Source organism: Notothenia coriiceps, unplaced genomic scaffold (genome assembly GCF_000735185.1).
Source record: "Notothenia coriiceps isolate Sejong01 unplaced genomic scaffold, NC01 NC01_scaffold00037250, whole genome shotgun sequence".
In the NCBI taxonomy this organism is placed as follows: domain Eukaryota; kingdom Metazoa; phylum Chordata; class Actinopteri; order Perciformes; family Nototheniidae; genus Notothenia; species Notothenia coriiceps.
Window position 1 is genome coordinate 9,219,908 of NW_011369951.1, and position 24,427 is coordinate 9,244,334.

Here is a 24,427-nt window from a genome sequence, read left to right on the forward strand (position 1 = left end):
CAGACAGACAGACAGACACACACACACACACACACACACACACACACACACCAGTGGTTTCTCATAATTTCAACTCTTTTTTATTTTAGTGCTCTTCTGGGACAGTTCATCACTTATCAGCGATGCCTGTTGTATTCTGTCCCGCTATCCCTGCTACACCCCATGCCTTCACCTTGGTCCAATCCCTTATGTCTTTAGGCCTTTGCTATCCATGAACCCATGCTTTAGTTGACAGCTTAGCAGCTCAAACATGTCAGGACAATTCATTGGTTGTGACCCCATGTTTCAGGGAATTAGGGGAGCACAGTTGTCTGGTGATCTACAGCAGCCAGCATGTTGATCTCTTTGCCTTTTTTGGGTCCCGTCTGTCTGCTTTACCGAGATATACGAGCAGGGAAAGTTTGCCAGAGTTTGATCCAAATTTGGAGTGCAGGGGAGTTTTTTTGCTAATATAAATACCACAGGACCCACCCGACTCTCACGTGCTTTTCAAAAATCCTCCCACGTTCAACACGTCCTTTTTGAAAAGCAGGTCTATATGGTCACACACACACACACACACACACACACACACACACACACACACACACACACACACACACACACACACACACACACACACACACACACAACTCTCCGGTGCTGGTTACTCTCATATTTTGGATATTTATTTTATTTCTGCACAAAAATAACTAGGATCAGAGCAGCAACGAGGCAACTTTGGGCCTCTCTGAGGTTTGATGGTGGTACTGAAGTCCTTTGGGAGTGGCTGGGTGGGTTATATACCACCAGGGTACAAAGCTGACATGGTGAAAGATATTGCCCGGTTAATTAGCGCTGGGAAAATATATATAAATGTGCATTTTAGGGCTGCAGGCAGCGTAAAACCATTGTGTTGAAAATGCCTACCCTTACATTTTCATCAAACGGGTCAAGTCGAGAGACACTCTGATCATCGAGCTGTGTACTCTCTGATAATGCTGCTTCAGACCCTCTCGCAGGCTCGCACGGGCCTTTCAAATGTGTTATTTATGTAATTATTATGCTCATGAATTGTGGATTGTCAACAGTAGTTTGAAGATGAAGCACTGTGTCAATTAAAGTGCTCTGCATTTGAAGTTGGAAGCATCCACCACTACAGAGAGAGCCGCTTCTCTGATGTGCAGGCATTGATACAAGCAAATGCATGTGATTAAATATTGTTTCCTTTTATTGTTTACTTGGAGATTTCTCTGAAGTTAATTCAGAAAGTCTCTCACATTGAATCACTTTGAGCCGCACATCAGAGGGAGAGCTTGACATTTTTCTCATGGAAAGTTATTTGAGAGATTTATTTCAAACAGTTACTCTTGTCAGGCTGATCTAAAGCTCTGGTATTTCAGAAATGTGTGATTCTCTACAGAGCCACCATCAAAACAGACTGAACACAAACTTTCCACAACATGTGTTCATTCAAACACATGTTGGCTTCTCTGAGTTCCTCTCCGGACTGGACATGTGCATCGAGTAATGTTATGACTTATTTCCCATTCAACAATACAATACAACTCTGTCTTAGGGTGCATTTCTGGGGGTCTTCAAAATCTTAAACCTCGTACCTGCGATATGTATCTGGACATTTCTCGGAAAAAGTCTATTTCCTCCAAGGACAATTCAAGATATTCTTGTTATCTTGATTCTGTCTTCATTGTTGGGGTCATTTGGGAATTTCAGGGTTCTCCATCAATGTGTTTTCAACAAAACAATGTTCATACGCAAATTAGGAAAGCAGAACTGATGGACTTGTCAACAAACATGGGACCTACTAGATCAAGGCAAGCTGCCGCGTGGGATTATTCTTGCTTTGCCTGAAAAGCATGGAGAGGAACAATTAAATGACCTATCAACTTGTTTGGTTCATTGCCAAAGGAATAGTTCAATGTTTTGAAAGCTCGCTATGTGCCTGACATATGCCTATTGCCTTTCTTGCCAAGAGTTAGATGACAACATCCATACTTTTCTTGGCCCCTGCAATTATTTTAGGGATTTTAAACCAGGAAGTGATTGGCAGTTTAACATTAAAACCATGAGAAAGCGGAGTTAAGCTAGCTTAAAAAAAACAAACAAAGATTACGTAACTACTGCAAAATGCAGCTTTTTGTTTTCACATTGCGCCTCATATTTCTTATGAATTACAAAAACAATTTTCTATATGGAAAGCCAGGACAGCTGTTCCCCTGTCCGCCATAACAGATGTATGACGTACGAGGGGCCATATCTATCTTCTCATCTGACTCTTGGCTGGATGGAAAATAAGAATATTTCCTAAAAGATTCCAACATTTACATTTCTCTGAAACGAGACAGACCACCTCCAGATGTTGTCTGACGGATTCAGTTTAATAACTTTGTATTGTTTTTTGTACATTTAACACCAAATAGAGATAAGATAGCAAGGTTACAGATCAGGTGTAAATTGTTTCTCCAACTTAGGATCGATAATACAATTGTAGTTTTTGGAGAGGTCATATTTCAGAAACAAGGCTTTATGCAAAAATATTTCCAGGTGTTTTAGCGCACTGTTCCTCTGCACAATGCTAACATTTCCTTAAGTGTTGTAGTCCACCTTGGGACACACACACATACAGTATGTGTATTTTCAGATAGGTGTGCACAGACAAACACATCTTCATCAGCAGACCATGTGCGGCTGACCTAAGCATTGATGGATTTTGATGTGGAAAGGTTTCTCTAATCCCTAAAGGTCACACTGCATACCATTTTATTCATAGAGTAATCTGCTCCTTAGATTCAAGATGTATTCAAGATTCAAGGCTTTTATTGTCATGTGTGCATAGCTACAGTGTAGTTATGACAATGAAATTATTAGGCACAGGTTCCTCCAAAAGTGCAACACAATCAAACAGATAATAGAAAAATAATTAAATAGAATAGAAATTGTGCAGAATAGTCTATATACAAGTAATTGGATTATTGATATATATAAATTACAACCAGATGAATGTTATGGATGTTCATTCAAAAGTTCAGGTGTGTCTTATGGCTTGTCATTTCTTATTCTCCATCATATTTGAATATGCAGGATATTATTCATGTTCTAAAGACACATGTTTACAGTTTGCAGAGGACTTGCTGACCATCTGTCCCAACAAAACGAGGTCTGAGGGCTTAAAGAGCTCCGATTCACAATGCAATCAGGGCAGAGCTAAGCATCACAGCAAGCCAAAGTAATTAACAATCAACACTGTCCAAATTCCCACTGCTCGCTTGCATTAAATAGGAGGGGAAGGTGGAGAGAGGGGTAGGGTGGGGGTGGTGAAGAACTTTCAGAAAACAAACTTTCCAAGGCATTCTTTGGACTTCGTTTGGCCAACTCTGAATCAAAGCGAGTGGACAATCTTCCCTTTCATCTCTGTGAGGCTGTGAAGGAACAGACTGTGTCCTGCCATGGCTGTGAACTTGTTCAGCTTAGCACTGTGAAGGCCACGGGTTTTATTTTCTTCAGAGGGTCGTCCTTTGAGTGTATTTTTTCTCTCTCTAACCTTTTGATCTAAATCTTCTTAACTTTAAATGAAGTGCTTCAGCCTCTTGAGGATTCAGAGCTTTCATGTCACTGTTTGTCTTGAGATGTAAATCCCCTTGGCGACGTGATGACTTGACCATGTTGATCAAGTTTTGTAAGAACTGAAGTATGGATACTCAGTCTCTCTGTTTTTGTTCTATTCAGTAGAAATAATATGTCTGACAAAAAGAGAATACAGCTTTTGTTTTGGGCTAAAGACCAGCTTTCCAGATCTGTCGTTCGTTGCAAGTTTTTTGTTTGATCTTAACTTAATGTACCAAGGGTCTATATTTAACTTCCTAATCCTGTTACCCCTTTCATAATAATATACAATTTAAATTATATATACAATTGGCAGTCACGAAACACTGCCTAACACATGCTCTGTAATATATTTCTAATGTAAATCAAAATCCGTCACAATATTATACTTTACACACAGAAATTATTTTTATTTTATTAAGCTCAATTATAAATGATTACAAGACTTATTTTACTGAAATAATTCATCTTCAACAATACAACAGATCGCTTCTACACACTGTGAAATAATTCAATTTATTTTGTTTAATTGTTACATACATAACAAATGCACAAATCACAGAATACTGTTTATTTCCACGGGGAAAACCACACAATAAATCCACTTCACTTTAACGGCTACTGTTTACATCACTTAGGGAATGTTTTCACTCATTACTCACACTTACTTGCCTATTTGTTGCTGTCTTGCTGAAATTAGCATGAAGGTGGGACTTTGTGAGAAGCTACCGTTTTCAATTTACCAACAACAGCCGAGCATAATGACCTGTAATAACATCTATGGCCATGCATCTTCCAGATAGACTGTGTATAATTATATATCCTTAGTGCTAATGGAAAGAACAACCAGGATATACACAATACAAAGAGGACCTCGAATGGAGCCTTGTGGAACACCATAGTCAAGACATTTTGAAGATAAGTTTAATCTTCTATCCAGGGGTGTCAAACTCAATTGCATCGCGGGCCACATTAGCATTATGGTTGCACTCAAAGGGCTGGTAGTAACTATATAAATATACATATATAAATATATAATATATATATAAAATAATTAGGGCTGTCAGTCGATTAAAATATTTAATCTCTCTCATACAATAATGTGTGTGTGTGTGTGTGTGTGTGTGTGTGTGTGTGTGTGTGTGTGTGTGTGTGTGTGTGTGTGTGTGTGTGTGTACTGTGATGGATCTTTGTGTGTGTGTGTGTGTGTGTGTGTGTACTGTGATGGATCTTTGGAGCTATGTGAAACTCAAGGCATATGCTCGAACGGGAGATGCCTGGACGCTGCAATCATGTTGCGCGCACTATCCGTGCTGAGTGTGCTGACTTTTCGTACAATGTCCCACTGTCTGGCTATCTGCATAAAGTCAAGTGCTCGGCGCAGTTGTCGGCGAAATGTCGCTCCTCTTTTTTCATGTAAACAGCTCCTTATATCCGTTATCGCAGCTAGCTAGCACCAGATGCTAACAACAACAACAACAACAATATACGTAAGTTCTCTCTCTCGCTCGCTCGCGCCACACATACACACACCCTCCCGGTCCTCCCGATGGCCAGTCGGTGCCCGCCGGTGAGCGTGGAAGTGTGGTCTGCCGCAAGCGGGTGGCAGGAGCGGGGCTGTCAGCATCAGCTTGTAGATGGTATTTTAAACTCGATGCGCTCTGAAACTACGGGGCGGCCGAAGACAAAAAATACACATGCGTTAAAATAAATAGTGGCTTTAATGTTTTTTTGTGTTACCGCGTTATTAATGCGTAAAAAATATATAAGGGCTGATAAGTTAACGCGTTATTAACGCGTTAACTTATCAGCCCTAATATATTTATATATAAATGTTTATTCATTTGGATAAACCCCTTGAGATGCACCATCTCGTTTTCAAGGGGGTCCCGACAGTAGCAACAACTTACAGACAAACATAAACAAANCACTGTCTGGCTATCTGCATAAAGTCAAGTGCTCGGCGCAGTTGTCGGCGAAATGCCGCTCCTCTGTTTTCATTGAAACAGTTCCTTATATCCGTTAGCGCAGCTAGCTAGCACCAGATGCTAACAAAAAAAACAATACACGTAAGGTGTGCGCGTTCTCGCTCGCGCCACACATACACCTCCCGGTCCTCCCGATGGCCAGTCCGGGCCTGTCGGTGAGCATGGAAGTGTGTCCCATTGCGAGAGGGTGTTCTCCACAGCAGGAGAAATTGTTAGTGCCAGCAGATCTGCCCTTTCGGCAAGCAATGTGGACAAGTTAATTTTTCTTTAAAAAAACATGAAAATACAATGACAAGCAAGTCATAATGTCAAACTGGCTGCTTAGGTACTAGAACAGTACAGTTCAAATAGAGATTATTTCAGTTCATCGAAANAACCTCTGAACATTACAAATATTCGCCTCAATTCAATCTGGAACCTCTTTCAATAATACAATACAAAGTGTGTGTGTGTGTGTGTGTGTGTGTGTGTGTGTGTGTTTGTGTGTGTGTGTGTGTGTGTGTGTGTGTGTGTGTGTGTGTGTGTGTGTGTGATCGTTGGAGCTATGTGCAACTCAAGGCATATGCTCGAACGGGAGCTGCCTGGACGCTGCAATCATGTTGCGCGCACTACCCGTGCTGAGTGTGCTGACTTTTCCCACAATGTCCCACTGTCTGGCTACCTGCATAAAGTCAAGTGCTCGGCGCAGTTGCCGGCGAAATGTCGCTCCTCTGTTTTCATTTAAACAGCTCCTTATATCCGTTAGCGCAGCTAGCTAGCACCAGATGCTAACAACAACAATATACGTAAGGTCTCTCTCTCTCGCTCGCTCGCGAAACACATACACACACCCTCCCAGTCCTCCCGATGGCCAGTCGGTGAGCGTGGAAGTGTGGTCTGCCGCAAGCGGACGGCAGGAGCGGAGCTGTCAGCATCAGCTTGTAGATGGTATTTTAAACTCGATGCGCTCTGAAACTACGGGGCGGCCGAGGACAACAAATACACATGCGTTTTTTGCGTTAACGCGTTATTAACAGCCTTACAAAATAATGTATTACATTACATCATTGCCTCTGAATTGGATTATTATCGGATAGGGTAATAACTAACTACGTTTAAAAGCAGAAGTCCAGGGCAAATAATTGCAAGTCTCTTCAGTGCGCATGTGTAGTTTATGGGCAACCTGTTCTGTAAAGTGGCATGTAAACATATTATAAACGTATTATATTCTTTGCAAGCTCTTGCGGGGCCACATAAACTGAAGTCGTGGGCCGGATTTGGCCCCCGGGCCTTGAGTTTGACACCCCTGTTCTAGAGTATGCTGGAGTATTTACGTCACTCTCCAAAAGAAAATGGGTTCCTCTTTGTTTCATGAAAATGTTCCACTAGATTTTCTGTAATGGTCCTGACAGACAAGAAAACAGACAGAAAAGATTGTATAAAGATTGCAACGCATAAGCCTGATTTTTTTTCTCTCTCACATCCTCTTCATCTGGGGACACTAACTAGTCCTTTTTGGTATTTATGGCCCTTGAGTTAAACATTTGACCTTGCGTGGCTAAAAGTGACATTAAAGTGTAACTATTGTCTGAATTTGAGAGCACAATTGTGTTGATGGAACACAATACCCAGTTCCCACTTTGATAATATTAGGATGTCCTCATGACTCTTACATCGGTGCTCTTATGTTGTCATAGGTTTTGCATCAAGGTTTTTAAGCCATTATCGAAACACTTCTCCTTGTTATGTTCAATGTCATGGAAATGTAAAGCTTGTGTCGAAAGTTGAATATCTAAAAACACATGACTGTCAAGCTAAATTAAAGTGTAATATGCCATTATGACCTTATACAAGATAACCATGATGATCTTTGCACTTGTCCCTGGCATTTAGATACCTCCATACCTGGGTTGTGTTCAGGAACATGGTGTTGACGGGTTTCAAGCAGTGGACCTGCGCACATAAAGACTCATCATTAGAAAGCACAGAACCCACTCTTCAATCCTCTCACCGTACATGATGTACAGGACAGTGAAGAATAGACATTCCTGTACCCTAACCTACCCTTACCCAACTGTGCCAGTGTTTCGCCAGCCGGCCAGAGGAATAAGAGGAATCCCTGGTGCTCTGTGCTTAGTGCTGCTAAACAGGCTTTTGTATGTGGTATACACAATGCTCCATCACTGGCACTTTGGACAGCGTGAGGGCTCTGCTGCCAAGGGAGCTACTAGCTGTTGTTCTTTTCATCTAAGTTAAGCCACTTGGCCCACGGCAGAGTGGACATGGACAAGTGGACAAGAAAGGACGAGCAGAGAGGCTTGTGGGAGATGGCAGGTTTCCTACCCGTCTCCCTCTGGGACACATTTCCCTGCATTTTATCCTCACACCCTTGGTCTGATTCACCATGAATTCTTTGGAACACTTTGGTACCGCTTAATTTACATGTATGCCAACAGGCTTTTAATGTATTTAAAACTTGGATGATGTTCAAAGGACGCTATAATTCCTCTGAAATAGGCCTTTTGAAGGCTTTATCTTGCTCTTTCTCTTCTGGCTAATCTTGGAGCCCCTCCGTATGCCAGAGCAATTTTTCTAATGCCAATTAAGCTTGACATTAGCATAAAAGAGCTTTTAAAGTTTTTTTTCTTTTTCAATGAAAGAGTGATGTTAAACGGACACTTCTTCTTTACACTTCAATCGCCTGTCTCTGGAGTTTCAACATTGAGCAACCTCACTGAATAAAGGGCCCTGGTCTTTGTTTCTTTTGTCTTGATATTAACGGATGGAATTATGAAGGTCAGACAATCCCTTATTAACAACTCAACACATTTTCTTGCAAATTAGCAGTCCCTTTGGTACAGCATCACACATTCTGCTTTGTGTCCAAATGAAGGTTATGCTATTAATGCAGAACATGTTGGCAGTCTCTTTCATTTCTCCCAAGAACTGTAGTAATTGCTACAGAGTGCTAGGAATCAATTAATTACCATTAAGGCTCCATTCCAAAGCACAGTGAAACACAGCAAATGGTTTTTCATTAGCCACAAATGTGCAAATGTGACCCAGGGGAGAAACATGAAGTCTGAGCAGCTTGGATTTTTGAGTGGAAGTTAAAAGCCTTTTTCTTCCTTCACTTGGAAAGCTGGGACACATTCCACTCCCAAGGAAAAGCGCAGGTCCCACTCAGGGGAGCGTTGTGGGAAAAACTCAAGCTGTTGTTGTTCTGAGTTCTTGTTTGTCAGCGCTGAGAATAGTGGGACAAAATAAATCTGCAGTATAAAGCCTGCTACTTTGTGTGGATTATTCAAATTATGATAAACAGCTTCATTAACCAAACCCTTTGAAGTGAAATTGTTTGTTTAGTTGATTTCACAAAGTGAGTGAGTAGACTGTAAAGTGGACGAGGAATCTAAAGGCAGTCGTGGCTCATAAACATTTGTAAATAAGCGCCACAAGCTGCAATTGTATTTCATGGTTCATTTGATTATAACAGAAGAGTTAACTACATGCATGCAAGTTGCCTTACATCTGGGTGTACTGTGATCTAGGGTTTTCACTGAGACCTCTTCTTACAGTTATAACTTACAGTGAGCTTGTTAGGGCAGGATAACATCCAAATATATATCTGTGTGCAAAATCACTCCCTTGTCTACTCATTACAGAGTGCAGTACATGCAATATTGCGACTCTGAATCAAGTGTACTACATGACTTCAATTTTTGCCTCTATTACATGTGATGCATTGCATTGAGGGCTTGTTAGCAGAAAGTGCTGTGTGCACATCTTTTTGCACCCCATTGTAGGGATTTTTAGATGGCTCTTAACATTCACCAGAGGTGTATTTTACATTGAGTTATTGTCTTCTCCATTCTTGGCCCGAAATACTTGATGGTACGTGTTTTGGTTTTTGATGTAACTATAAAAACATACATTTCTTCAACTGCACAGAAAATAAGACTTAAAGGGGACCTATCGTGCAAAATGCACCTTTTCATGTCTTTTATACCAGAAACGTTGCTATCAGAAACAATGCCCGACTGTTTTGGACGTAATATGGTCGGTGTTTACATTAGCATCGCTAACACTCAGAGCTAACCTGTACTGGAGAGCATGTGTGTGAAGAAGCAGGAAATAAAAAGGAACTCACCTTGTGGTATAACCGGCAAGAGAGAAAGCCTTTGAGCTCCATACTGTTTCAGAGATAATCCTTGATAATCCATGATATGGCGTTTCATCACGGCAGTATTTAGTTTAGACAGTAGCTGCCGGGTCCCGCATGAGCTCAGACCCCTCCAATTTTTTTTTTTTTTAAAGCTTTATACCCCAAATCAGCACTTTTGAAACAGGAAGTGAAATAGAGGGATATGAGGCATGGCTAGAATGGGTGATCTGTTTAGTATTTTGAGCAAAACACTTCATAGACATGTTTTTTATATATTTCTATATATCTGAGACCTATGCTATTGCCTAAGAATAGCATGATAGGTGACCTTTAATACATTAGCAGAACCTTATTGAGAGTGGGGGAAATCCATTTGTAAAGTCACTTAATTACATTTTATGCAATACAAAAAGAGGAAAAAAACATGTATGCTCAAAGGTGGCTTCAAAGTAACAAATGTAGTGCCATGAAAATAAAGTGCTACAACAAAATGGGCACGACTAACATTTTAGGTTACATGTTTTATTTAATGAAAGTCTTGATAAGCTCTTTCTCCAGCCAAAAACGTGGATTGCTTCTTTGGAGGTCAACCAATGCAAAGACTTCAGCCTGTGGGGAAACCCTGCCAGTTCTTACTACATGTTGAAATGTGTACCTGTCGATCTTTGGAGATGTTTTCCAAATCCTCCCTGCCTGTTACTGACCATCACACGCCTTATTTTGACAAAGTAAACTGCCTTTCAACTCCACCTGCTGCATGTTTTCCCTTGTGCCCGGTTGTGTTACATGCTGCCAAGATGACTGTTTGTTTCTGAGGTATTGATACCCGGTAACAAGCCAAGCAAAGAGACTCAAAATCATTTTGAGGATTTGACATGGTATGAGAGCATGGGGATTTATACAAAGTACAAATGATGCAAAACCGTTGCAATCCACATATTTTCCGTCATACTACTGAGTCTGACGTCAAAGCCGCACTTTACTCCCAGACTTGTTTCCACAGCAAGTATAATGGGTCTTTAAGCTGAAACAGGTACTTCAGTGATATTAGCTGAGTGGGAAAAAGTGACCGATCCATCAACAACCAGGGATGACAACACACAGCATCTACAGTGTGAAGCTGGAGTGCAAAGCTTTTCTGGCACAAAAGCTGTTTTCTCAGTTAAGTAAACTCAGACATCGTGAAAAAAAGTTGGAGAGGATGACAGGGAACAGGTCTCCAAGTAAAGAGGCTTTGAATCACTTCTGAAGAGTCCGTGAACACGTCTCTCAACACTCTCTTTGTGTTTTTCTCTCGTTATCTGATTCTTTAATCACATTTCTGTGCCTTGGTGACGCTCGCTGTGACATTTCTTTTAAAGTACCGTCACAAATCCGAGCCGATTCATCGCCTCAGAACAGAGCAGCCAGAATCACAGTAAGAGAGACTTTGAAAGGAGAGCCGCATATAGAAAGTTTCAACAAAAGCCAGATCAATACAAGAGTAAACAATCATTTGAACACTTCATAATACTCTTGAAAGGAAATAAATAACTGTCCCAAAGTATGAGACAACCCCCTCCTCCCTCAACCGCCTTCTCTGAAAAGTGGGAGTGCAACCCATTAGCAGCAAGTCACTCGCACTGATCGTCAGCATTAAGAAAGTGCTTTCAACTCTGCTGGCTGTCAGCAACTCTGGCAGCTTGGAAGAGCTTTAGCTCCGGCTCTGGATCTTAGCAGAGGGCTGTGGTCGGCAATGACAAAATCAGTTTGAACGCTAGTGTGGAGGATCTGTTAAAAGGGGTTTCGGATCAAAGCAGCCTAAGTGGGTCAAAATTACCTTGACCATCTGAGAACAGTCACATTTTGAAGAGGGGTGGGGGTAATCTGCAATGTAGAGGGTAGATTAACATTTTGCCGAGCATATTCCTCTCAGAGACGTCAGATCAAAGCAGAGCAAAGCTTTTATTTCTTCTCTTCCAACGTTCCTCTGTCTCAGTGTTCATTTGGTGATTTGGCTGGTGCCTTTCTCTACGTGTAGCAACGAGAAAGTATAGTTACCTTTTTGGTGTTTTTGAAGAAATGCTAACATGAATGTCAGAAATGTCTGGGATTCCTTTTCATATGAAATACAAAAAATAACCCAACGTGTATTTTGGTTTTGAGAATTATGAATATACTCACTATGACCTGCTGTATGTGTAAACTTTTCAGTGAGAAATGTTTCATTGTACTCTTCTGGGAATAATTCCTGCAAGTGTACACAGTCTGCTTTCATTTGGAAGACTGACGGATAAACACAATAAACAGTACCAGGTTATTGTTTAAAAGGTCGACCAAAGACAGATGGGGGCAGTCAACGCGCCCAATGTTCAAAATCCATGCAGTTTCATGTGGATCCTCTTTTCCCTTCTCCTTTTAACTAATGTAAGTCTTTAATGATTGAAACCCCAGTTGTTTGATCAGTACAACTATTGAATATATTGCCAGGAAATGTTTAAAGTACCCTCATAGATCAAAGAGGAGCTTTATGCATTTTGTAATCCCCTAAGGCTGTCCAAAGGCGTGGAATTAAATGCACGATGCAGACACAAACAAAGTATCAAAATAAAGTGTTTTAATGTAATCAGGTAACAACACACTGAATACATAAAGTAACAAAACAAACACTCAACTCTCTATGGATGATAACTTTAAGGACAATGACAAATGATCTTAACGCTGGAATGCTTGGAACATACAAGACAATCTGGCAACAAGAACTATATATACTAGACAGGCAACACCAGGTGAAGACAATTAGACAAGCACAACAGCGGGAAAACAGACAAGGCAGGAAATGTACTTCAGACACATGAGGGTAGACAAGACTATCAAAATAAAACAGGAACCTATCCAAACACATAACATAAAACCTAAACTAGGGAACAATCTTAGCAGAGCCGTCTGCGCACAACAGTTAGCTTATTCTGTGTTATTGCATGCCGTTTTTTTACCTGATATGCCACTTTTGCGTCTATGCCACTTTTGCTGTAACATGTAAATGTCCCAGCTGTGGGACTAATAAAGGATTTCTGATTCTGATAACGATGATGTGCATAGTTAATCGCGATTAATCGCACATTTTTATCTGTTCTCAATGTACCTTAGAGGAATATGTTTCAAGTGTTCAATACTGTTATCAACATATGAGTGGACCAATATGCTTAATGCAAATGTTTGTTTATTATCATTGGAACAATGACAAATATTCTCCTGAATATTCTCAACACAACAACCTGGAACTTCTCTCTCTCTCTCTCTCTCTTACACTCTCTCCCAACCCTGTGTACTGCTTTGCACAGAGCCAGTTGCTCAAACAGACAAGCCTGTTTACAGTTGTCAGCAAAATGCTGCTCCTCTGTCTTCATAACAGTTAAAGCATGAGAATGAAGTTTTCCCACTGTGGGTCAAAATAATGTGCTGTGATGTACAGTTGGATGACATTACATTAAATTACATTGTATTTAGCTGACGCTTTTATCCAAAGCAACTTACAATAAGTGCATTCGACCAGGAAGATACAACCTTGAAGAAAACAGAATCATATAAGTACATCAGGTTTCATAGAGCCAAACATTTCAAGTGCTACTCAACTGGCTCTAGATAAGCCAGTCCTTTATTAGTATATAAGTGCTTTGTTAGTAATTCAATCGCTCGAAGTGGAGTCTAAAGAGATGAGTTTTCAGTCTGCGCCGGAAGATGTGTAAGCTTTCTGCTGTCCTGATTTCAATGGGGAGCTCATTCCACCATTTTGGAGCCAGGATAGCAAACCCACGTGTTTTTGCTGATGGGAACTTGGGTCCCCCTCGCAGTGNCACACACACACACACACACACACACACACACACACACACACACACACACACACACACACACACACACACACACACACACACACACACACACACACACTACTGACTGGTCGGTTTGACTGATAATAGATCATAAGATTTTTTATCATTTTAAGTTAATGGAAGAAATATCAAGCTTACCTTACTGTACTAACAGGACGAGCCTTTTCGGCAATGGCTGCTGGGATACATGCTTCCTCCTCACATTCTTTGACCACAGTTTGTTTGATGTCAAGCCCAGCAGCCAGACCACCTGCTGCCTTCGGAGACATAAAATCGACTCATTCATTCATTTGTGGAAATCTGAATTGGAAGAACTCTGTATTTAAGACTTATCCTTTGTGTACATCAAGTATCTACTATGGCAGTATGTAGACACTGTCAGACAGTCTTCACTCACCACATGGTCCAGTAGTCCAGGGTACGTCTGCTTAGTAGGGGAGCGACGTGCCAGCCACATGCTGACTTCCCCCCCGTCACTGACAGTGTAGCCATTGATGTGGACTCCACTCCTCTTCACACCAAACAGGCCTGCGTGTGAAGCATCACAATAAGCTCATACAACACGAACACTGGTGTAACATGGCGCTGTGTGTGCCAAAACTGACTTGTAGCTGATCTCTCCATCAACATCAGAGGAGCCTCAGAAAATTGTGACATCACACTGTATTTCTGAAAGACAGGAATGCTTCAGAATTACAGTGATGCATAGGAAGTTATTGATAACTTCTAGGATAACTGTAGGTATTCACATGCTTTTACAGTTTTCTAAATTATACAGTCCGTGGTCAAGTCCAGTGTATAAGACGGAAGAAACTGCCATCCCTTTTATCCATGAATGTCCACATTATATCTCATGGAAGTCATTAAAGAGGCCGTATTCTGCTTTTTGGGGTTTTTCCCTTTCGTATAGTGTGTAATATATGTTTGTGTGCATGTAAATGGTCTGCAAAGGCTAACATCCCTGTGTTACCACCAGCGGGGCTCCTTTGTTTGCTTCCGTAACATGATAGTGGCGTCGTATATGACGACGCTGAAGTTGGCTTCCGATTCAGAGCATCCGATTCGGCAGTTAAGGGGAAAGTTAAGGGACATTTAATTTACAGCGCTGAGCGAACAATCCTCCGTGTTTTAACCTCTTAAATTGCTGCATAGCTGATTTATTTGTACTGGATTATCCCAGAGAGTCTAAAGATTATTTATAACCCAGTTTGAGATTTGTGAAACCTTTATTCTATTTGTGAAAATACAAAAAAGGGAGATTTCAGTGCTTTTTTCACATGTAGACCATATTAGACCAGGTCCTGATCTAAAACCACTTGACCTAGACTCATCAAATCTGGACTGGATTATCCCAGAGAGTCTAAAGATTCTTTATAAAACCGTTTCAGATTTGTGAAACCTTTATTCTATTTGTGAAAATACAAACAAGGGAGATTTTGCAGCTTTTTTAAAATCTAGACCACATTAGACCAGGTCCTGATCTAAAACCACTAGACCTAGACTCATCAAATCTGGACTGGGTTATCCCAGAGGGTCTAAACATTCTTTATAACACCGTTTCAGATTTGTGAAACCTTTATTCTATTTGTGAAAATGCAAACAAGTGAGATTTCAGTGCTTTTTTCGCATCCTGGCCACATTAGACCAGGTCCTGATCTAAAACCACTAGACCTAGACTCATCAAATCTGGACTGGATTATCCCAGAGGGTCTAAACATTCTTTATAATACAGTTTCAGATTATACCTTATACCTTATACCTTATTATACCTTAAAACCTTATCTTAATTCCATGGGCAGCGGTCAGTGCAGCTCACAGTAATACTGCTCACATGCTGAAGTTGATCAGTATGAAGTTGTCCATGGTTCAGTGCAGAAAGGAGACAAAACTATTTTTTTTGTACTGTTTTGCCCTCCCTCAAAATGCTACTGTATTTGGCCAGGTATTGTCAATTTCAAGGTGTATGGTACATGTTTTTTCATCAAAGACTGAAACTAATGGGTGCAAGAAACATCTCTCAGCACTGCAGGAGGCCATACGGACACAGAAGTCAGAAAATATCAATTTCAAAAATGAGGATGAAGACCACACACCTTCTGATTTTGAAGACATGCACAGATCTCTCACAAAATCATCCCCTTTCTTTGCTCCTATCAAAGAGGTGGTCACACAAGCACAGGAGGAAGCAGGGAAGGAGGATGACGCAAACGGAGCATGCCAGCCAAATCCTCATTATTGTGAGACACTTGTGGAAATAATTCTCCATTACGCTGGTACTGTGCCTCTTTGGACAGGTCTGATGCTTAAAGATCTTGGCAAAACTGTGTTATAAAGAATCTTTAGACCCTCTGGGATAATCCAGTCCAGATTTGATGAGTCTAGGTATAGTGCTTTCAGATCAGGACCTGGTCTAATGTGGTCTACATGTAAAAAAAGCACTGAAATCTCCCTTTTTTGTATTTTCACAAATAGAATTAAGGTTTCACAAATCTGAAACTGTGTTATAAATAATCTTTAGACTCTCTGGGATAATCCAGTCCAAATAAATCGGCTATGCAGCGATTTAAGAGGTTCAAACACGGAGGATTGTTCGCTCTGCGCTGTAAATTAAATGTCCCTTAACTTTCCCCTTAACTGCCGAATCGGATGCTCTGAATCGGAAGCCAACTTCAGCGTCGTAAAAACAGGCTCAGTGCTTAAAAGTAGAGACACTACATACTGATATACACCTGAACATCAGCAGGAGAGGACTCTTTAAAGTAGAGACGCTAAATACTAATGTGCACCTGAACATGAGCAATATGTCCTTTTTAAATATTAGGAAGCATATGCTAACAGTTGTTTAAAAAGCATTAGGTGGACACCTGATTTGTTAATTAATGTATTCAACTAAAACAGCATTTTTAAGGCAGTGGTTGAGTTGCAGTGCATTTACATTAATAGTAATCTGATTACTCCTATTTGATGTAACTGTAAGGGAACACAGTTTGTTTTGTATCCTGATTACATAAGCCCGTTATATCCATTCCTCCCAAAGCCTGCTGACTAAGTGATTTTACAGGTAATAATTATGAATTGTAACATAATACACTTTTAAAGTGACCCTCCCTGTGACATTTGAACGTGTTTATGACCAGCATGCAGTTCACAAACCTTCTCGACCTTTTCCTTATTGCTTTATATCTGTCATTCTGTGTACTAAGGCGTGATCTATCCCCTCCCACACACACACACACACACACACACACACACACACACACACACACACACACACACACACACACACACACACTCCTCTCTCTCTGCATTAATAAGCCTCGGGGCAACCTCTCACTGCCTTGAGAATAAAGCTGCTTTCTCATTGGCTCTCATTTACTCCACCTCTGATGCTTCCTCTGACGTCACTACGCTTCACACGTCCTCGCCCAGTTTGTGACGCAGTCTGCTCTTCCTCCTGGGTGTCTGCCTCCCCGCCATCACCCCCCCTCCCTGGCTGTTCCGGAGAGACGCCTCCCTCCTTCCGCCCCTCTGATCCTCTTATCAGCGAGTAAGCGGTCAAGATGGATGTTGTAAACCAGGTAAGGCTTTGCGCGGGGGAAATCATATATTTAATTACTGTTTTGTTTCTGTAGATGATTCTCATTAATTTACCATTATTGTCCTCCATCGTGCGCTATAAGTAGGATGTTTTTTTGGCCAAAGATGCGCCGACCTTTACCGTTTTTCAGCGCAGAGCTCTCGATGAGTCGGAATTGTGATTTATGCATGTATGTCTGCACGACGGTGTCATTTATCCTCCTGTTAATCTGCAGATATAATAGATTAGCCTGTTCTCAGTGACACCACAAAAAAATGTGTAGGATGAGCAGAGATTTCTGCAGCAATGACATTTAGCTTTTAGAAGATGTGGCCTCCACCGGGATTCATCCTGCTAATTGATTTAGGCTGTCTCGATGAGCATGCTGCTGCTTGGATAACAAACATGATTAATTTCTAAGGCAGACCATTATGTCGGTGTGTGTCGGTGTGTGTGTGTGTGTGTGTGTGTGTGTGTGCGCGCGCGTGTGTGCGCGTGTGTGTGCTCGGATAGCCGCAGTATAGGCCGCACGACATAAGAGAAGCTCTGTGACAAAGAGGGGCTTCAGTGTGAGCGGATAGGGAGATGAAACATGCATTTTGTGAGGATGCGTCATCTGTTCAATATGGATGCTGAAAGATGATGGAGAGTAGCAGAGAAACCATCATCACTGCTGCGGCCATTTATTGATACACACACGCACGCACGCACGCACACACACACACACACACACACACACACACACACACACACACACACACACACACACACACACCGCCTTCTTATTCTTCCTCCTCTTCTCCTTGTTTGCGGTGTCGCATCACCTGCGCAACAAATACATCCTCCTGTTTGTGGCAGATAACGCGAGAGCTGCAGGTAAAATGATATCTTAAAAAAAAGTAAAAGGCTGCTGTGAAGTGTGCATCGTGAGAGCACCGAGAAAACAGGTTAAGCAGCTTTAGTGTAACGGTAATGCTGCCAGGAGCTCACACACACACACACACACACACACACACACACACACACACACACACACACACACACACACACACACACACACACACACACACAGTCAGAGCGTTTGAAGCCATAATGGTGGTATAGGCAGTGTCATAGAGGGGGACAGGGGCAACAATGCCCAATATGTAAATATATATACACATTTACAACTTAATGCACTATCCATGTCCTTTAAAAAGCCTCATATAGTATTTATTTTTAATACATCATTTTGTGTAGGCTACTATATGCACATTTTTATTTAGTGTTTTTGCTTTCTTTTTTTCCAAAGTCTTAAGTGTGTCATTTTTTAAATTAAACGTTACTATACTTTTTTATTTTCTTTAGATTAAGTTTGTGTTAATATTTTTATTACATTTTTTATTCATTTAATGGATATTTTACTCGTGCACATTTTTTTTAAATTAATTTTATTACATTTTTTAAATATATTTCTTATTTTAGCAAACTACAAAATGGAGCCACAAAACCCAATATCCCCGGTATAAATAAAATATTTCCTGTTTTCTGATTCAAAGCATTTAAGCGTAAGCACTTTATGCACTAATTACAATTCTTTGTGCCCCTTAAAATTGAGTAAACGCCCCTCTTTTGGCGACAGTTATGGCAAAATGAACCCCAAATGTTAGTCTTTTATTGCTTTCGTTGATGCTTGGACTCACATATTTGCGTTGTATCACGCAGCCTCAGGGCGCTATGAGTGTGAGGTAATTAGGTTCCTGATTTCAATCATCAACTTCACACAGAGAGAGAGAGCGAGAGGCAGCTGTGTGAAAAAGTTAAAATACATTTTAACTAACGGCTGTTTTTTGTGTGTGTGTGTTTTGGCAGCTGGTGGCCCAAGGGCAGTTCACTATACTCAAACAACCGCTGGGATTTATCAAAGTTCTACAATGGGTAAGTGCACTTCTTATTACTCCGTACATTTTACATTATAATAACAACGTAACCACAGAATAGGAAAATGTGTTTGTTGAATCTTTGTATTGAAATGCTCACACACACAATCAAACAGGAAACACCATATTTATCATAAATGATTGGATTCATTTCTTACATTTTTGCATTTAAGACCAAAGTGGTTGAATTCGACCCCTTTTTCAATTGAGAACCAAGCATGTCATATCTGTATTTCCTTTTGTATTTATTCGTCATTTTATTATTTTGTTGTTCTTATCTTACCAGAGTGTTATACTTTTATATGGCTTGTGTGCCATTTTGGGTTTGACTTTAGAACAATTATCGTATATATAGAGAGCGAATGAATGAATGTATGATCTGATCTACAGTAGCTTTTTGAACACAAATATGGTTCTAATCACGGTCCAAATTACTTTTTACAGAGAAAACATACATTTTTGCAAGTTTTGCATATCAAAGATGTGCATCTAGATCTTCCTCAGTGAAAAAATGCTAATATATTATTTTTTTAGTGAATAGTTTATGGGATGGTGGTTGAAAAGGGGTGAAGATGACTCAATTGGAAAATGCCACCAAGCTCTCTGGATTAATATGGAAACACACACACACACACACACACACACACACACACACACACACACACACACACACACACACACACACACACACACACACACACACACACTATGGAAACTGTTACAGAGCGAGCATTGTTTTCACAGGTAGTGAACTGTTGCAGGAAATGAGGTCATTTGGATAAAACCATCAAAATGAAAGTGCACTACTGACTGTAAACTGAAGTGCTAAAAACAAAACACACACACACACACACACACACACACACACACACACACACACACACACACACACACACACACACACCTCCCTCCAGTGTTGTATTACGTTTAAAATGAATAATGACATGTTATACAAAGATAATAGCATATCAGAAATTGAATTGATATTCATATCATCATTAGGGTTTTCATTATCCAAGGCTCATGAGCTCATGCCGGCCATTTTACTTTTCAGCTTTTTGCACACAGATATGATCAGAATAACTGTCCAAAATAAAGTGAAATTGCATATTTGATCTGCAAAGATGTAAGACTTTCTCCATAAACTTCGGGAAGCATTGTAAGTTCAGTTGCAAAAGAACATAAGAGGTCCCTGGGGAGAGACCCTCACACCCATCACAACATGTGCATCTTAGTCTCACACAAACTTCAGCAACACAACCCAATATTCATCCATGTGTGGTCCTAGTAACAGAAATCCCTCTCAAACCTCCACAGGGGGGATGTAAGCTGGAGTCTGTTGTTTGCAGTAAATAACCTTGCCTTTACTGACCGCTTGGTGACCTTCAGTCCCTCAGAGGTCATGCAGCTGCAGGGATTACTGACTCCTGCACTCAGGGTTTAACCTGTCAGTAACTTTCAACAGACCAGCAGCAGCTCCGCCTCACAACGACCCTCCTGAATGAAGTCTCTGAATGCTGAGCAGTGTGTCCTGAGGATAGGAAGCTCAGCAGGACATGTTGGGGGGTGTTAGAGGGGGGGGGGACAATGTTCTCCTCCTCCTCCTCCTCCTCCTCCTGAGAATACAGCCAGAAAACAAAGCATGCAATACTTTGTTTTTGAGACGGGAAGCTTCTTCAGCATCAGAAAAAAATCCATTTTAGCTCAAATCACGCGTAACAGTTCGGCATCTGAAATATATGTTTTTGAATAACACGTTTTGGTGAGATATTTAAAAAAAAAAAGGGGTGTCTTAAGACATTAACGGCCCGTCCACACAGCAGCGAGCGTTGAAGCTTGCCGGCGGGCGTGTCTGAAACTCGACCAACAACCAATCACATGAATCTCCCGCCCCTGACATACAAGCAGCGGTTTGATTGGCTAGAGCTTGTACTGGCATATGATTCGATTGGCTGACGCTTCTGCCGAGGCTTCAAAAGTTGAACATTTCTCAACTTTTGCCGCGAGCCACGCCAGCAAAGCTCCGCGTCGCTTCCCACAATGCAGTTCGGCGAAAAGTGACGTCACCCCATTCAAAGTGAATGGTGAAGCTTTCAACGCACTCCGCTGTGTGGACGGGCCGTAACTAGCAAAGATCTGCCTATAGTTAGACATATTGAAATGATAATGATCAATTCATCAATTTAGGGTATCAACAATAATGTCATGTATCATCAGTTTGATTTGTTCCTTTCTGCACCAATCGAAGCAGACACACGTTAACCATTTGGACACAATAGAAAGGCAACAGCAGAAACAAAAACATGGTTCAGCATGTGGGAAAAACTCCCTAAAAACACGCTTATCTAATAAATAAATAAGTAAGCGTAGGGCGTGAGCTGGGATGCATTTAAAAATCAATTACGCACTATTTTAGTAATTGATTTATTGTTGATTTTTCCCTCCAAGGGGAAGCTCCTGTGTCCAGCGTCTCCAATCTGAGGACTTACTGTGTTCCTTTGTCTTAAACTCAGGCTGATTATCTTCGGTGTTTTGTTCTGCTGGCGCACGTTATGGTGCCTGAACGTGGGCTGCAACTGGGAGGGGGATTTATTTGTTCATATTATAGCAAAGGATCCATCGATTAAAACAACATAGTTATACCCTATTCTCAAATCAAGTCTGAACGGTTCAGCATCTCCAATTGCAACATCAAAAAGGACCAAATATTAGGATAAGAAAACAAGGAAACGTGCCATAAATAGAGCATAGCATGACAATCAGATAAAGTCTAATGCAATATGTGTTAGTTCTAGTTGAATGTTGATTCAACAGAGTATGTAACGGCATTTTCAGATGAGCAGACATTCAGGATATGTTCCCACAGATATCCCCACGTCACACACAGCTAGTGAGGGCCTCTACATGTTGTCTTTGCTTTCAGAATGTTAAACCCAGATGTGTTTCTATGGTCTTGTTCAGATTCTGTAAACAGCTGACAGTTTGCATTATCAACATACAGAACAAGATCATTTCTATTCATAATCTTTCCAGCAAAAACACCCATTATTCTCTTTTTCTTGCTCCTCGGATGTGAGGATCTGATGCTTTCCGTTGTCAAATACGATTCTTCACTAACTATCGTTGGGTTTTTGACTTGTGTTCTAACAAAACAAGCTAAGTGGGGAGGTCACCTTCAGCTTCTTTTTGTTATTTTCTGACATTAAATCTACCTTTTGATCTGAAAAAAGAAGCCCATATATGAGAAATGTCCTTGAACTTGTATTGTTTCCAATGGCCAGCAGGGGGCGACCCCCGCGGTTGATTGTATGGAAGCCTATGAGGAAATAGGCCTACCTCTCACTTGATTTATTACCTCAGAATACATTTCCCATGTGGGTTTATGGTCTCAAACTCTAGTTGCAAGTCTCCTTCAGTACACCATGATGTTTGATTATTGAATTATTGTTCAATTTGGTGTAACAATAGACAATTAAAGCAGTGTGTGCTATAGGGCGTGGCTACGTTGTGATTGACAGGTCGATGACATTTTGTTGTCAATGTTTGGTGTTTGTGTTTTCCTCTTGGCATTTCAAGTGTGTTTTCACTTAATGAATGCTCATTGTAATATCATGATCTCCTATTAATGTCTTGGTTAGCTTTCAGTTGTACTGGCCGAAATGTAAAAATGAATGCTTGACGTCATAATGAATACCCTTTGCATTTTATAGACAACATAATATACAGATTAAGTAAATAATTGGAAATAGCAGCCCTAATTATTCAAGACTCGAGGTGTCATGTGCAAAATAGCTACAGTATAGTTGTTGGCAAGAAACATCTTAAGTCCCAAGCTCCTCAACAAGATGCAAAATACGATATACTTAAGACTTAAATACATAAAAAAGTGTAATAAATGAGCGCACATGACCTTATCGTGCAGGTCAAATCAAATGCAGGAATAAGTGCACGAAAAAAATGAGATAAATCTGAATGTAAGCGTACACACTGTACAGTCGAATAAAATCCTTCATATTCTAAAATGATTAACTTAAAACATGTAATACTTGCATGCAATGGTATAAAGAAGACATTTTGGACGGAGAAATGAAAAGGAAATAGAGGAGGAGTAGCACGTGGGTCCCATATCTGTTAGCTACACCCTTAACCAGTAGCATTTGACAATGCAAGTAAAAGGCAAGGTTAAACATTGTATTCATGCAAATAATGAGATAAACTGAATTACAAGTTAGAATCAATCCTATACATGGATATAAACATTACATTCCTGCATGCAAAGTGATGAAGAATACATTTTGGGAGGGTAGGTTAAAGGAATGTGGACCCTATAACTGTTAGCTGAAGCCCTGGCCCACGTGCAACGCACTTAAGACATAAAACAGTGCAATTAATATTTAGCAAATGACCTTTTGGTGCATGTTAAATGCAGGAGTAAGCAGGATATGTAAACAAAATGCACGTACAGTCGAATGAGATTTAAAAAATGTGAAATGTAATACCGTACAGTATAATAAATCCTGACCTTTATATAGAAATAAAGTATACATATTTAGACTTAATCAGGGTTCAAGGTTAGTTTATTTGTACAGCATATTTTAAGATGGCAATTCAAAGTGCTTCACATAGGCATGCAACACATAGTAATTCAAACAAAACAAACACACACACAAAGTAATAAAGAATACATTTTGGGAGGGTAGATTAGTAGGAATTTGAGCACGAGTGCTCCCTTCCTGCAAATGGACCCATAACTGTTAGCTGAAGCAATATGTGCACGTAGCACGTACAGTCAAATGAGATTTCTGAAAATGTGAAATTAAATAACGCACAGTAGGATGTGTAGGCTGCAGCTCCATCACAGAGGCATGATGAGTGTGCTGCATGACTCTGAAGTCCTTCCCTGAGGCAGAGTGAGTGTGCAGCCCCTCGTCCAATCAGGAGGCTCGCTCCGGAGGCCGTGAATCATCTGCTACCGTCAGACGGGAGGGGGAGCTGCTCCCTCTCTCTCTGGATTAATAATGGCAAAACAAACACACACACACACACACACACACACACACACACACACACACACACACACACACACACACACACACACACACACACACACACACACACACACACACACACACACGGGAGGAGAGAGGAGCCTCCCTCCATTACAGGCTGCAAGAAGAGATGCTTCAGTGTAGTGTGAATAACCTTTAATGCAGGCAGTATGCGCCGATTTATCAAATGTGTCAGCAGAGTTGATATTTATATAGGAAGAGAGATCAGTGTAGATTAGTGTCATTCAAAACAAATCACAATCAAGGAATAAGGTT

The 24,427-nt window shown here is 40.7% G+C and overlaps 1 protein-coding gene across 1 annotated transcript; it reads right to left on the reverse strand.

Annotated features, from left to right (window-relative positions):
* Positions 1-13,678: 13,678 nt before the first annotated feature.
* Positions 13,679-14,272, reverse strand: LOC104966878 (nudix hydrolase 20, chloroplastic-like). Its single transcript, XM_010796198.1, has 3 exons — positions 14,213-14,272; positions 14,005-14,135; positions 13,679-13,864 (listed from the first exon to the last, which is right to left on the reverse strand). Exons 1-3 carry the CDS (start codon positions 14,262-14,264, stop codon positions 13,742-13,744), a joined length of 306 nt encoding a protein of 101 aa, XP_010794500.1. The 5' UTR covers positions 14,265-14,272; the 3' UTR covers positions 13,679-13,741.
* Positions 14,273-24,427: the final 10,155 nt, after the last annotated feature.